The following is a 16,541-nucleotide window of genomic DNA, read 5'->3' as shown; positions in this document are numbered from 1 at the left end:
TAGGCCAGCTGGTTGCTTTCCTCCTGCTTTGGTTTGAGGTTATTAGGTGTTGCTGTCAAAGCCTACTTTGAGCCATTCTCGCTAGCTGCTTCATGGTCCTGTAACTACTCTCACTAAGGATGCTTCATGCTGTCCCTAGTCAGATGCCTAATGAAGCTCCACACAGTGCAAGCTGCTCTAGCAAACTCCAGCAGCTTTCCTAATAGGTTTTGTGACTTCAGCTAGTAGAAGACGGTAGCACTGAAACTAAATATATTCCGTCAACTCACAGAAGATGCTAAAATACGTTTTTCTGTCAACTCACAGGAAGAAGTTCTTGACATTCTTTTTTTCAATGTGTCTTTCATACACTTAGAATCATAGAATTGTTTAGGTTGGAAAAGACCTGTAAGATCAAGTCCAACCATTAATGTAGCACTGCCAAGTCTGCCAATAAACCATGTGCCTATGCAGCACATCTACATGTCTTTTGCTTCCAGGGATGGTGACTTCACCAGTTCCCTGAGCAGCCTGTTCCAATGTTTTAACAACCCTTTCAGTGAAGATTTTTTTCCTAATATCCAATCTGAACCTCCCTTGACACAACTTCAGGCCATGTCCTCTTGTTTTATCTCTTGATACTTGGGAAAACCCACCTTGGTACAGCCTCCTTTCAGGTAGTTGTGGAGAATGATAAGGTTTCCCTTCAGCCTCATTTTCTCCAGGCTAACAGCCATTCCTCAAAAGGCTTGTGCTCTAGACCCTTCACTAGGGTTGTTGTCCTTCTTTGGATATGCTCCAGCACCTCAATGTCTTTATGGTAGTGAGGGGCCCAAAACTGAACACAGTATTTGAGGTGCAGCCTCCGCAGTGCCAACTACAGGGCATTTCCTTTGTTGTGCTGCCACGCTATTTCTGACTCAAGCCAGGATGTTATTGGCCTTCTTGGCCACCTGGGCACACTGCTGGCTCATATTCAGCCAGCTGTCGACCAACAACCACAGGTCCTTTTCTGTCAGGCAGCTTTCCAGCCACTCTTCCCCAGCCCCATGTAGTGTTACATGGGGTTGTTGTGACCCAAGAGCAGGATCCAGCACTTTGCCTTGTTGAACCTCATACAGTGGGCCTCACTCCATTGATCCAGCCTGTCCAGATCCTTCTGTAGAGCCTTCCTACCCTCCAGTATGTCAACACTCCTGCCCAACTTGGTGTCATCTGCAAACTTACTGAGGATGCACACAATCCCCTTGTCCAGATCATTGACAAGACTTGCACAAAGCTTCCTGCTTTTCTAGGCTGTCACGTTTGCTACCTTTGGTGCTGGAAGTCATTGACTTTGTTTAGGATGATCATTCACCCTGTCACAGTTAGGCAGAATTACCTGAAATAGACTAATACACGCCAGCAGATTTGCAATTGCATGCAGTTGTAGCTTCACTTTGTAACACTGACTCCTTCTTTAACTGAGAAGTCTTTCACACATGGCAAAACAAAACATGGAAAGTTTAGTTTAAGTCTTCCATTGGTCATTTTCACTTCTCTCCCTCCTCCTAAGCAGAAGGCTCTTCCCTTCCAAGTTTCTGCATGATAATAATGCAAGAGTTTTGATCTGGCATTGGGCCATACCTACCAGACTCACAGCTGGCCTTTAGGAAGTAGTGTATATCAAGAAGTTGTTCCTAGTTATGTAATTATATGCAAGAATAAGTCTTATGGGTGTAGTTTTTCGTATTTTGCATATTTATTTGTATGTGCATTACACAGATGAAAGATGTTACAAGTTCTAAATGATATTTTGTTGTGTAAAAGGTACAAACAGTAGAGGCTTGTTTTCTTATTTTGACCTCAGTGATTGCTCTAGTAATATGCAGGTGTACAATCGTACTTTAGGTACAGAGTATGTAATTAGGTGAAATAAAAATATAGTTTGAAGCTTTGCTTCAGCTAACACTTTGCTTCTAAAATGTAGTATGCATACTATTTTTTTGTGTTTATATTCATGCTGATTTCTCCCAAAGCTGACTGTATATCATCTGCTACTTAGCTTACTTAAACTTGCCTGATGTCAGTCTTCAGTTGGATCTACATGATACTTTGAAACCTGGAAAAAAAGTGGTAAAAGTGTGGTAAAGAAGAAAGCAAACAAAATATTCTTAGAGCTGAGGGTCCAGATAAGAAGGTGTCATTAAGTTGATTCCGTAACCATATTCAGTGACAGCCTTTGAGCCAGCATGAACAAGTGTAACAACCGACGTCTTAAGAAGCATGTTACTTGCATTTGACAGTTTTAACTTAACAGTTGGATATCTAAGATTGAAACCCAGCTCACAAATACATTTGAATCCATTTAATTTTATACAGTGCTGTAATGTATGTATCTACTAGTTGTGGTATTTTTTTCATCCAAATTAAGTGGGTAGACTGTGTGACTTCAGTGTTCTGGAGCAAATTATGTGATCTGTGCTTCCAGGTGTGTCGGGGCCTTGCCAAGCAGACTGAACTGAATGACTTCTTGCTTGATGTATCGAAGTAAGTGTAAGCTCTGTAATTTCATCAATTTATTTTGATAAGCTTTTCTAACACGGCTCTTCCAATCCACCTGTGTTTTACACTGTAGCTCACAACCAGGTGTGAAGGCACACCTTGGAGGGTGGGTAAACTTCAGCACAGCAATAAGAATGAATGATGTTTGTGGCAATGGTGTATACCTGTTAAACTTTCTTTTTGGTGGTGTGCCAGAAAAAAATATAACATCCAATTTTACCTTACAGGTTTTGTTTACTCTTGTGGTCTTAAGCATGGGGGGGGGGGGGGGTGTTCATATTTTTTTCCCTTCTTGTGACAGAGTTAAACATGGCCCTCTTTTGAGAAGTGACATACAGACTTGCCATCTGTTTTCATGGCCAGTTTTAGAAAGTTTGAAAGGACTTTATGAAAAGTCAGTTAGCTTGCTTCAGCTTCCCTCCCCTTTTTTTGACGTGTATGTATACACACACACACACACACGCATGCATGAGTATGTACACTTCAGGGATATATCCTTGAAGAATCAGGGCTGCCACATGATTGTTCTTCCCCTGCATTTTCTGAAGGCTCTGTTTTCATTTTCAAAGACTATAACTACATGTGATATGTTTTCTTTTAATTTCTTGTCACAATAAATGCAAGATCAAATTAAAAATACAGAATGTGAAAGCTTGGGCTTAGACTTGCAAAGTCAATTTAGTGTCTTAGGTGATCTGCTCTTCCTTCATCCCTTTTTGCTTTGTTGCTGCTATTAGCATCTTTAAATAGTAGAGAGCGCCAAAAAATTGAAAGACAAACCAGAGTTGTACTTTTGGTAAATCACAGTCTGGGGTACTTACCAGTGTTTTATCAAACTATTTGGTTGAAGAATTTCTAAGTGCATCACAAAGGGCAGATGATACTGTGAAAAAATGTCTTGGATTTCTGCTGTTGCAAACACTTCTATGGGCCTTGATGAACAATTCTCAAAGTGATGAGATTACAGGACATCCAAGATTCCTATGCCATTGCTCAGGAATGCAGAATGCAGAGTCCACATGGCTGGAATGGGGAGTGATACACTGCAGGGAGGAGTCTACCCCTTGCAGGGAGGGCAAGCTGGTTGTATCCATATGTTTTTCCTAGCTTTTTTCCTCATGAATGACTTTTTTTTTTTTTTAATTTCAGTTTAGGTTCAGAGTGTGTCTCCTAAAGGGCACTCCCATTGTTCCCTTGCCAGAGTTACCCATTTGCTGCAGTGTCTTGCACCATTATGTTTCTTTCCAGGGTGCTTTTATGTTGCTAACATCTGTACTGAGCTAGTTTACCAGAGAACTCTGGATCAATCTACCCAAATTTATGGGCTGGCAATTTACTCTTGGCACACAGTCCTGGATTATTTTAAATAACTTGGTAATTATTTTTAAATTTTAAGCTAAAAATTACAATAAATACCACAAATATTTAATATGGATTTCTATGAGGAAATACTTTTAGTACAACATTGTCAATTACTAGAATTGTTTAGTTTTCACAAAAAAAATAAACCCTGTGTTTTGAGCCACAATATTGGGATATCGTTTAATAACAACTTTATGAATTTCAAATAGATAAAGACTTGCCCTAGTAAGAAAATAATTAGTTCCCTCTTAGAAATGGTCTGTACTGTTTCTTACATGGAAGGAGGGCTTCTTATTCAGTGAGGAAATTGTTAGTACGCAGTGTCACTGGGACATGTTCTGTAACATTTTAGAAAGGGCATATTATGCAGCGCTTCAGCTCTTCATGTCCCTGACAATGTAAGGCCAGTGTATTATATATTTCCTTTCCACTAGACCCGGACAGAACTGAGCTGTATATATGTTCAAGGCCATGGGAATAGTGTCTTTCTGTCTGCTGAGAACATTGTAATCTGAGGGTTATTAAGACTCGGCATGTGGAAAATTTAGACTTCTTTTACTTGTAAGTTTGACCTTTATCTTTCAATGTTCTTAACTGTCCTTGGACAGTTACCACTTTGCTGTGAAACTGAGATTTAATTCTTTTTATAAGTCACAAGATCAGTCTTTTTCTGCAACTTCAACATGCTACACCTGGGTTGATAGAGAGGACTCATTAACAGTGTTATAAATTGTTGCCTTTTAAATAGTGTTAAGGGTTGGATAATATGATGTGAATTTAGCTACATTACTTAGTTTTATTAGCTCTCAGTATGTAGCTGTCTATGCATAAACCTAATGAGATATTTTGAAAGCATGTAGATAATATATCTCAGCAATGGAGTAAATTATGTTTCTCTGATCTTTTGGATTGCTTTTCTTTTCCTTTTTACTTCTTTGAAAATTTTCAGTGTGTAAAGGGTGCCAAGGCATTTTGATGGATTCTTGGTGTTGCTCAGCAGGGACCTATTCAATCCATGGTAGGCAATGTTTGGTAGTCTTTTCCTTTTTTACAGAGAAAATTCTACATATTATAGAGAATATTCTACAATTCTGTCATTGTAGAATAATGGCTTGAAGGGAGCTAGGACCATTTCTCAATTCCCTTGTGCTATGGTAGGCCAATTAGTGATTTTCAAGGTGCAGAGGTTTGTCCTTGCCTATCTGAGCTCCACTGTTAAGTGGCTGTGAAACAAGAGCCCATGACAGCCATTTGAGAAATGTTTGACTAAATGCCAATATTTACTGACTTCTCTTTCTCTGCAGAACATATTTTGATAATATAGTTGCAATAGATTCTCTACTTGAACATATAATGGTAAGTTGTCTTTTTCACTTCTAAGTTTATTAGTCTTAGCTATTAAAGTTCTTCATTCTCCTCTCCTTGAAGTAAGACATTGAAATATATGAGCTGTTTCTAACGGACACGTAATACAAAGTGTATTAACATCTCTATATGGAAGAAGATGGCGAATGTCAGCTTGGTTTTATGTTGTCTCAATAACTCCATTTCACAGCTTTTATAAGTAATGAAAGGTGACTGTCTCTCAGCTAAATAGTTACTATTGTGTTTTAGATAAGATTTGAAAATTGTAACAGAAAGGCTTCTGGTTTTCTTTTTATTTCAGATTGTTGTACTGCTTCCTTTTTCCTAAATTCAATTTGCTACATGCTGCAAAATGCTCCTGCAGAAGTTATTGTCTGTAGGAAGGACTAGAGGTCAAACATTACTCCTAGAATATTTGTTCCAGTTGCTGAATGAGGTGTGCATGACATGACATCACTTCTGTTTTGCAAAACAATTTACACCCATAACTAGAGTGGCAGAGTCAGTTGATGTTTTATAAAAACTAATAAAGCCAAGTCCATTGAAATAACTAATCAATGAATTAAAGTACATTTGAGAATCAGGTTATAATTTTCTAAATCAGTTTTAAATCTAGAATTATTGCCTGAATAGTGTTTGTAAATACATGTGGACTGGTTGGTTGTAGCACATTTTGAATGTTTGATATGTGAATTATGCTTTTTAGGCACATCCGTTGCATACTGCAGTTCTTTTTCCTGAATGTCAGTCTTAATCAGGTCTGTGATACCATTGTTACAATTTGGGTTACTCTCCAACAGTACTCCCAATACTTTCTCCAATCTTCAAAGTGATATTCTTAGACTATTCAAAGGCAACAAACTTAAAATGCAAACAATATTAATGTGGTTTTATTTAGAAACTGGAATTAGTAATGGAAAATATTCTGAGTGTTTGTCTTATTGTAGTTAGTACACAGTCAAGGATTCTGCACATAGGACACATTTCTGAACATTGACTTTTCCAATTTAAATAACTGCTTAAAAATAGCTTAACATTTAAAAGAACTGGTGTAATATAACATATGGCATTGAGAACAAATATTGATATTCTTCACTGTTCTTCCATATGAATAGAGGTCTGGTGGAAAACACAATTGGCAGTAAAATACGCTTACTCTTTCAGCTTCTTTTCCAACACTTGGCTGCATTGTGATTCTGCATTTTAACCCGCGTAGATGTTCATACTCAGCTTCCTTTGTAAGCTGTAGCAGTTGGCTGTTTCTTGGGCCAACTAATTGAATTATGTGTTTGCACATTTATTGCCGTTTTATGGGAGCGTGATTTTATCATTATGTGGCTTACTCTGTGTCTCACAGTGACAAAAGAGCGGAACTGAATTTCACCTCACCACCCTTTGGTGATTGCACTTAAAGATTGATTTGTTCCTGTAATAATAAAGAAAAACATACAGGGATTTTAGCATTCTTTTCATTTTTATTTTCATTAAAATTCCTCAGTGAAGTTAATGATAAAAGGGTATTTTTTCAATATAGATGCCAAGAGGGGAAGCAGAAGTTCAAGTTGCCTTGCAAATTTTCTTACCAGTAGTTACAAACAACCTACGCAAAAGGTGGTCTCTGGCCTCCTTGTATGCAATGCAAAGCATACCTTTTGTACTGATAGTCCCCTTCAGGCTTGGATTTGAACTTGGATTTCAAAGAAAATAGTCTTTCTCATCCCATTAACTATTTCTCTCAATTAGTAGGGTTTAAGCAGTTATTTTTGAAAAGCATGAGTTTTGACCAAGGTAAGTTCTTGAATCATATACATTAGAACACCAAAGGTTTATTGCATAAAATCAACACTGTGCTATTGATTTTATAAATAAATCTGATACAGTTTCAGATTAACTGTACTGGACCCCTTGTCCTTTTTGGCACAGTTTATATTCACTCTGTTCTGAGCAAAGGAATAAATGGTGTGAGTGGTCAAGATCTTTAAACTTCTTAATGCACTAAGTGGGAAATATTTCACAGTTACCTCTTAGCTTGTATTCTCCCTGATTTTCTACTGCTCTGATGGAGCAAATGGAATAGAAAACAGAATCTTTCCAGCCACAGACTCTGTTGGTATGGGAGAGCCCTCCAAGTTTTGTAGAGTTGGTCTAGATGGTTTCTGTGCAGTTCCCATTACACAGCTTGTATGACACAGGATTAGAGTCTCCCAACTAGTGATTTATTATCTCAGATTTTTTCTGCCAAGGTCCAATTTGTTTATTTGCATTAATATGCTATGAAATATTTTAGGGTTTTGGTTTTATTTTCAAAAGAGAAGAGAGAAAGGGTGGTGGAGTTAATTCATTCATATGAAAGTCTTGAAAATTCTTAAAACCTGCATGCATTGCACACCAAGATGTAATCAGCCTCTTTCTGTGGCTGAATGACTAAATAGCTATTATATTTTAAAAAGTTGAGCAAGAATCACCTCAGATCATGCTCTACCATGCAGTTACTATACTTTCTGAACAGATAAGAAATAGAAGAGATGTATCTGAATTGGATAGAGCAGGTTCTTGAACTGGAGTATGTGGCGTCTTAACACAGTAATCTTTGTTTGACTTTGGTTCGCTCTTTCCTCTTGTTCTCAGAAAGTCCATTGTATGTCAAAAAACCATTTCAGTGAAGAGCTGCTGTGTTCCCAGAATGAGATTCTGTTCTGACAGTGACTGCTGGCTGGCAGTTAGTTTTCTAAGATAAAACTAGCTGGTTCAAAGTATGATAAAGACCATGCAAATCTATTGCTGTACTCTGGTACTTTCTTGACTACGGGTGGTACCTTGTGGGCTTTGGTTTGTTCATGTAGAACCGCTAAGTGTCAGCTTTTGTGCGATAAATGGTCTCTAGCCTTAGGATGGTGCAGCCATTTCCTGTACCACTGCTCAGGGCCACATAGTGTCACATAATGACACTTCAAATCTTCCCTATTTGTTTATTGTTATGTATTACAGGTACCTTTAGCTTTTTTAGAAACAAACAGTAGCCTCTCTGCTATGTCTTTCTTTCCTGGCTGTTTAATACCAACATATTTGCATTGAAGATACAAAAAGCTAAAAATGTTCTTAGGTCTTGTTATATCCTATCTATTTAAAATCAAATAAAGGTGAATAATGTCTAAACATAGAGGGAGGAAAGGTACCATTTTGAAAAACATTCCTTGTACTTGAAAAACAGTGTAATAGGAAGGCCTTTTTTCTTTTAGCAAACGTTCAAGCCTCTAAAGATTTCTGCATTTCTCAAAGAGAAGAACACTCTAATTTTTGAAAAAAAATATTGAATGAAAGACACACTTTCACTTTGAATTATATCCTAAAAGATTGCTGTGAAGGTGGATACTACTTTAAACAGATTTTCACACTGGATTATTTCTCAAAATTTTTATCTTCTAGGGACTTACGTTTTTATCAGATAAATGACTGAAGGTCATCTAACTCTCGACCGTTAACTCTAGTTTTCTTTTTTGTCTATAGATATATGCAAAAAACCTGGTGAATGCAGATAGGTGTGCACTCTTCCAGGTTGACCACAAAAATAAGGAGTTATATTCAGACCTTTTTGATATTGGAGAAGAAAACGATGGGAAGCCTGTTTTCAAGAAGACCAAAGAAATAAGGTAAGAGTAGCTAGCAGAACAATGCAGTTTCATTATAACTACGGATGTGCAGGCATTTTATTACCCAGTCTCTGTGCCTATCTGCAGGTACCCTGACAATACTTGTCATACTGTGATATCATTCCCACCAGGACCCGCCTCCAGAAGGTAGTACTTCTGGGAATGACATTGCAGTGCCATCGAAACAACGTCTCTGAAGCTATAACGTCACTCCTGGAAATGCCGTCTTCCGGAGGCGGTCCTTTTGGAAATCATGTTGGGAAAAAAACAGAGGTGTTCTGAGGTAGGTAAAGGTGCAGGTAAAGGTGCACCTAATCCATAGTCTGCCAGTATGGGACTTTTTTTCCCAAGAGGGTTCCCAAGAGGAATTGGAATTTGTGCGATTCAAGCACATCCAAAGCAAGGAAATAGTAATTTGCACTTCTTAGGGATGGATTAGGCATATGTAGAATCGAGTATGGACTGGTCATTGGTGTTGAAGATTTCAGGTCCAATAATTTAATTTTACTTTCTCTCATGTGAATTTAGAGTATTTTCAAACTTTTAAATAATTATGATTCTGAAGTATGCTTGAAGTCGTGAATTTGAAAATGTATATGGGCTTGTAATGAATACCTAGGATTCTTTGCCTAAAACTGATGTATGTTTCTGTTTCAGGCCAAAACTACATAAATTTTACACATATGCAATTTTAATGCAAGAGGCAAACATAACATTTTTCAATTTGCAAAAATTATGAATCCTTAATAAATACAGATTGAGATTTTCAGAGACACACAGGTTTTAAACCTGCAGCTTTTTAAAAAGAAAGAAATGCATGACTAAATATCCTGCACTGAAATTTTGTTAAAATACTCAGCCTAGATTTTCCTCAGAATTTTTTTCATTTCCTCCTTATACTTTTCAAGTTCTAGGCCAATATAAGATGTGATTCATGTTTTCACTTAGACTCCTTTAGACAAACTTACTCCCACTTACTGCATTGTGTGAGTGAGAATGGAAGGAGTCAAAATTGGTGTAATTTACATACTGACAAGCAACGAGGTGGTGTAAATTAAAGAAGGTGGCCTGCTTTAACGTACACTTTAATACTTCTTGATAATTGTTTTCCTTGCTTATATCTTTCTGTTTTTTCTGTATGAAAATTATTGAAACATTGGCTCTGAGTGCAAGTGTGTGAGCCCTTTCACTGGTGCTGTTGTATACTGCAAGAGAAGTACAACTTCAGTAAGAAAGTGACACTGAGTTAGTCAGTCATCAGGAAAGAGCCTTAAGTTGGTGTGATCATAACAAGCAGCAGAAGAAACTTACTGAAAATGAGGTGTGCAGTGAAATCCTGTCAGCTTTGTCACTAACTTCATTGAGGGCAGGATACTACCTGGGTACATTTAGATATGTGATTCTTTCTACGTATTTTTTTCCACAAATACTTTTGTGCTTGTACATCATAACTGGTTTATGTCACAGAATTGAAAATTATTTCCTCACAAGACAGACTTGTAGATTTTTCTGATTCCGCTCCAGAATATATTTGTTGTGTTTAACTTTCTTGTGGTGATTAAGGGATGCAGTTAGTCCCATGACAGTGTTTGCATGTCGTGAGATGAAACAAGCTAGTTATTCTGAAGTGTACATGGCAATTGCATATAATCTTTAGCTTTGAAATTTCCACAGGTCTTTTTCCAAAGTTTATTTTACTAAATCCGCCTGCCTTCATCCCCCACCACCGCAAAGAAACAAGCTCCATATTGCCTATGATGTGTTTAAAGAAACAATGAATATGTAAAAGTGAAAACAAAATCAATAGCTTTTAAAAGTAAATGCAAGTCTCAGGTTCTGTACAAATGGCATAACCCCTAGGGTTATTGAAGACTGAATTTTTGTCACTAAAACTGTCATATTATGGCATCTTTTGTATTAAACTATGTTGTTATATAAAATGTTTTCAGGAGGTGTCTATTAGTATGTGCTTTTTTATTTTATTATTTACTACTAGTTGTTGTCTTGTAAAATTTTTCTCCTAAAAGCATCAAAATGACGCTGGTTGGGAACAAATATCCATTACTGTGCCCAAGACAGACTCCACTGGAGAAATGTTTTTCCAGATAGTTCATATTGTGACTAACGCATTTTTATTTTCTGCAGATTTTCTATAGAAAAAGGAATAGCTGGTCAAGTGGCAAGAACAGGAGAAGTCCTTAACATTCCTGATGCCTATGCAGATCCACGCTTTAACAGGTAGGATGTTATTCACAGGAGGTGAAAATAGCTCACCAAACCCATTACTTGTAAATCTACTGCTTAAATTTCATATTAGGATGCATTCATCAGGCTGTGATTTTCTAGTGTGGAGACAACCTATAGATATCTCTTTAAATGCTTTAGCCATCAGGGATATTTTTAAGATATAAAGTAAGAAGTATTACTTTTATCAAATATAAATATAATGGAAAAAAATCTAGTTATTTTTCCTGTTACAGAACTTTGCCCAGTTAGGTAGACTGTTGCTGGTTTTCTTTATTAGCCTTCCTGCAATCTGATTTATTTCAGGGGAGAAAAAACTTCACTAACAAATAGCATGCCTAAGTACCTGAATGTATTCTTTAATTTTATGAATAAGATGACTGTACATTTGAGGAACTGTTAATTCTTTATCTTGCAAATGGAGATTAAGGAATTAAAAACTATTTTCTAAATATGACACAGTAGATGGAAATATTTGAGACCTTTGACAGTGAACTTCTTGCAGATACTAATTACATCTACTTTAAAACTATTTAGTATATTGTACATCAACATTTCTGAGAATCAAGGACTAGATATTAATTAATAACATTAACTCTTTCCTTTTTTTTTTTTTTTTTCCCTTTCTTTTTTCTGGCTCTCCAGAGAGGTAGACCTCTACACAGGCTACACAACCAGAAATATCCTGTGCATGCCTATTGTAAGCCGAGGAAGCGTAATAGGTGTTGTGCAGATGGTGAACAAAATAAGTGGAAGTGCCTTCTCTAAAACTGATGAGAACAACTTTAAAATGTTTGCAGTCTTTTGTGCTTTAGCCTTACACTGTGCTAATGTAAGTTTTATTTATATTTTTTTAAGATGTTGGTTATAATGGGAAGACTTAGAATCCTACTTAAGGATTTTGATGTTCCAGATTATTAGTGATTCATGTCTGTTTTGTTGAATTAATGAGGAATCAGCAATCATTGAATTATTTTCTGAATAATGGTATTTTAAGAAGATGATAGGGATTAATTTGATGCTTTCTGAAATAATTGTACTCTGGATACATCAATTTCATGTAGCTAAACTGAGAGAGCAAACTCTGAAATGTGAATGATATCTGTCTGTCTTCTCTTTTCTATTAAAAACTGTGATTCTTATTTACTTTTATAAATTCAGATACAAATTTAACTGGGGGATGGAGATGTTATGTGTTCTTTTGATTCCATATGCTTAATATTCAAAGATATCAATTTATACATTTATATGCTGTGCTATATACTCATAATTATCCATGCTTCTAGAGTGGATAGCTATTTTTGTTTTCAAACCCTTTATCGCCACAAAAATTACTGCTCCCGTAGGAAGCATAAGCAATGTAATGATCATTACTATGTAAGTATAAAAATGCAATAAATGCAATAAAAATGCAGTGCAGAAGAAATGTGTCGTATTCATGGGAGGTAAGATACAATGCAATGCCAGTTAAGCCTGGTGATTTTCATTAAGACATTTTACCAATATCATGTTGGTATACTGGGGCAGCAAATTTTGCTAACAATTACTTAAACTCGTTCCACATGACTCAAGGCAAGTAGAAAGGCCTGCATATAAATGATGCTTGGGACTATGCAATCACCCAGTTGTGTGTGAGTTCACTCTTTTTAGATGGTGAATGTTACCATTCAGGGAATGCTGCTCCAGAGGATTATCTTTACTAGTAAAATTGTTGTATCCTCACTTGTTTACAAACCATGCCTTGTCTGTGATAGCTATCTGAACCTCTCGATAATTAACTGTACTTATTTTTCACAGTTATTGTATAGTAATGTAGGTATAATAAACATCTCATGTACTTCTAATTGTGCATAGGTATCAGTTATTTCTACCAGTTTATAGCTGAGTTTATGCAGTGGCACAAAACATGAACTGCGCCCTGTTATCAGTTTTCTTTCCGGTAGCACTTTGTAAGGGACTGAGCTCTGTTTCTAACTCATTAACTTTGATTCTTTTTCTTGGGAGAGCTCAGGCAGAGCAAAAAATCAGCCGAGCTTTAGATGTTTACCTGACCGAGTAGATGCAAACTGATGTAATAGAAAGCCCAATTTTCAAGAAGTACTGAATTTCATAAAAGAACTAATGTTTGCAGATGTGTATTTTAAGAGTAAGTGCTTGAATACAGGAAATAAATGTTTTCTCATATATTAAAATTTTACACTAATGAATGACTTCCTTTTTTTCAGATGTACCACAGAATTCGCCATTCAGAGTGTATTTACCGTGTAACAATGGAGAAGCTATCCTACCACAGTGTTTGTACAGCAGAAGAGTGGCAAAACCTCATGCACTGTACTCTGCCTCCACATATTTATAAAGAAATTGAACTGTAAGTATTTTTCTTATATAGCAACAGTTGCATCTTGTATCAGTCTGTGAAAAAGATAATTTTTGCTGGTTTTATTTTTATCTGCTAGATGTACAGGAGGGTTTTGTAGGAAGCATTTTTATTTTTGAACTATCCCAAAATCATAGGTATTTATCTCTGGCTTTCTCAGTTATATTTAATGACCTGTGAACAAGATTTATCTATCAAAGATGTAGAATAACACCTACTCAGAATGGTAGCATTTTTCTCAGACGTGGGTAGCTACAGTAGTTGCTTTAAGCATTGGTTTATATCTAAGGATTGTAGAGATGAGCTTACTTTCTGATAGTCCCAAGTCACCAATAGCTCAGATCCAGATAGGAGGCTGAGCTGGAATATCAGTAGCTAAGACCAGATGCTTGATCTCATCCCCTTGTAAATGTTTTAGAATAAAAGATTGACCTAATTCCTGGGATTTTGGGGGTTTGTGTGTGTTTTGGTTTGGGGGGGGGGGGGAGTGGGTGTGTTTGAGTTTTAGAGGGTTTTTTTGGTGGGTGTGTGTGTTTTGTGCATCTGCCTGTGTTGCTTGAAGGAGGGGAAAATGGATACAGATCTCGACTTCTGAAGATAATTCAGGGTTACGAATCTCAGGTGCTAGAGTCTAGAGCTGCAGCCTCAATTTGGAGGAGGACTTCCCATCCAGCCTCTCAGGCTTCCTCTGAAATAATGTGGTTACTTTCAGCTCCCAAGGGTCTGCTGTGTACTGAAGATGTACCTGTCTGTATTTACCAGTCAGTCTCCATTCAGCGCTAACTCCAGGACTCATATGGTTTTTTTGTCACTGTTTCTGTCCTAGGACAATAAATTCTATTGTAGTGACCAGGTTCCTAAAATAAAAACTCTGTGATACTGAGTCACAAAATCTAAGTTGTCCTTTTAAACCTAATCTCCAGAGCTCGCTTTTTTCTGTCAGGTGCTGAGCATTGTAGCTGTGAGTAAGCAAAGCATGCAAGCATATAGTTAATAGGGGCTGCTTACAGTTAAAGTTCATTACATGCTGAAGTGATTGGCTTGAAAGGCAGAGTATTAGCAGTTTGCAGGATTACACCCTAATAGAAGCTTATTCTTTGCAATACAATTTCTTGTGCTCTGTTAGATGATATTATATAACCCACCTCCTCAGCAAAAATGACTTTTACTTACAAAGATGACAGCTTTCATTCTAAATTATATTAACATCCTTTAGTTCGAGCAGTCTGAATACATTTAACCATTTTCCAAGCAATTCAGCTACCTTCAGCTCTCCTGCACCTGCTGTGCTGTTCAGTGGGCCACGTACACACAAGCATTTAACTGGGTTCAATGGAAAGTAAATAGAAGACTTGCAGCACAGGAGGTGCAGGAAAAGGCGTTAATTAATAATCGAAGGACGAACAGTTCTGCTGAGTGGGTCCCTAATATGAGGCTTAAATGTCCTAATATCAGGAGAGGGGACAAGTCTTTAGCTAATGAAACATAAAAAATACAGTATTAAATGATTTTTGAAGCCTGGGCTTGATTTCTGTTAGCCAGTAAAAGTTGATTTTTTTCTTTCTATATCAAAATTAGAGTGAGTCTCACCAAATTTGTGACAAATTATTGAAAAAAGCAATAAGTATATTATTAGAGATGCCATCTTTACAATTCCTGATGAAAATTACAATTTCCAGACGAAAGTCTGCAGTATTTTAGGGATGCTGATAAAGCTCTCAGCATCCCTGTAAAATGAAGATTTTTGTACATTACTTAAGCAATGGATTCTTAAATAAAGATTTATGTTTCTATTAACGAAACAAAGCCAAAGGCTACCAAGGTCTGATGTGTGGACTTGATGATTCCGAATTTTTTTTAACCTAAATGATTCTGTGATTCTATGAGCATAGTTCCATTGACCTTAGCAGAAATATATTAACTTATATTGCTGTAAAATATAGCCTGTAAAGTCAGTTTTTTGTGTATATTCAGAAACAAGTGAATGTTGTTGGATATATATTACCTAGTCATTTTCACTTGCTTTTAGTAAGAATGAAAAGGTGTTTGTCCTTACCAAGATGAAACTTTCTTCTTAGATACCACTTCGATATCAGCCCGTATGAGGATGTCTGGCCTGCCATTTTTGTCTACATGGTTCACCAGTCCTGTGGGACAGCCTGGTATGAATTACATGATTTATTGTTTTAATTCTGTTCATTCGGCCAAACTGGAAAAAAAACAACCAAAAAACATTTACTTGGAAGAAATGAAATCTTCTTTTCACAATGTCAATATGGAGCATCTCAAATTCTTTTGGTCAAAGCAGTTTATGCATTTGGCATTTGACCAAAAGTTTAATTTAAACAGGATTATTTCTTCTGTGTCATTTGCTTAAAAAACCCCAGTTTTCTGTTTTGATCACAAATTATATTTTCAAATTGTCTATTAGATGCAGAGTTTCACTGTTTGGCAGGTTGAATGGATAACAATTTGAAGAAACCATGCTTCAAGTTTCAGAGATCAGGGAAGGTTATTCAATTGTGTTGCCTGAACTGGGTAGCTTGACTTATGTTCCAGAACTTTACAGATTAAACGAAGAGCATTGTCAGGTATCTACACTCCTCTGTCCTTGCCAAAATTTGAATAAGTCTTGTAATCAGTGAGTCATCCACAATGAGAATCAATCCTAGCAAGAAGAGTACCTCAAAAAGTATCTTTTTCTCCTCTATTGGTTATTTTTCCCATTCTTATTTCTTGTCTCTGACCAAATTAATTTCTTTCTAGCTTTGAACTTGAAAAGCTATGCCGATTTACTATGTCTGTAAAGAAGAATTATCGCCGTGTGCCCTACCACAACTGGAAGCATGCAGTTACCGTTGCACATTGCATGTATGCCATACTTCAGAACAACCAGGGGCTTTTCACTGATCTAGAGGTAGGTAAGATGATCGTACCAGTTACTAGGCCTCATCAGAGGTATCAGCTGTTGTAGAAGTACATTTTCTATGCTAGAGGTTTGCTGTCAGCTTGGGCAGAAT

At 36.7% G+C, this 16,541-nt stretch overlaps 1 protein-coding gene across 2 annotated transcripts in view; it reads left to right on the top strand.

Moving 5' to 3' along the window:
• Positions 1 to 16,541, top strand: part of PDE10A (phosphodiesterase 10A) — a 379,155-nt gene that overhangs the window by 339,512 nt on the left and 23,102 nt on the right. For both annotated transcript variants that reach the window (XM_074924896.1, XM_074924887.1), the window contains exons 9-16: positions 2,450 to 2,508; positions 5,190 to 5,241; positions 8,758 to 8,900; positions 11,046 to 11,138; positions 11,790 to 11,976; positions 13,370 to 13,512; positions 15,600 to 15,683; positions 16,288 to 16,438. In XM_074924896.1, coding sequence (XP_074780997.1) covers positions 2,450 to 2,508; positions 5,190 to 5,241; positions 8,758 to 8,900; positions 11,046 to 11,138; positions 11,790 to 11,976; positions 13,370 to 13,512; positions 15,600 to 15,683; positions 16,288 to 16,438 — 912 coding nt within the window. The remainder of the gene's footprint in view (positions 1 to 2,449; positions 2,509 to 5,189; positions 5,242 to 8,757; positions 8,901 to 11,045; positions 11,139 to 11,789; positions 11,977 to 13,369; positions 13,513 to 15,599; positions 15,684 to 16,287; positions 16,439 to 16,541) is intronic.

This window comes from Athene noctua, chromosome 1 (genome assembly GCF_965140245.1).
Source record: "Athene noctua chromosome 1, bAthNoc1.hap1.1, whole genome shotgun sequence".
Lineage (NCBI taxonomy): Eukaryota > Metazoa > Chordata > Aves > Strigiformes > Strigidae > Athene > Athene noctua.
The sequence above is the reverse complement of the archived record's forward strand: the minus strand, read 5'-3'. Positions and strand labels throughout refer to the sequence as shown.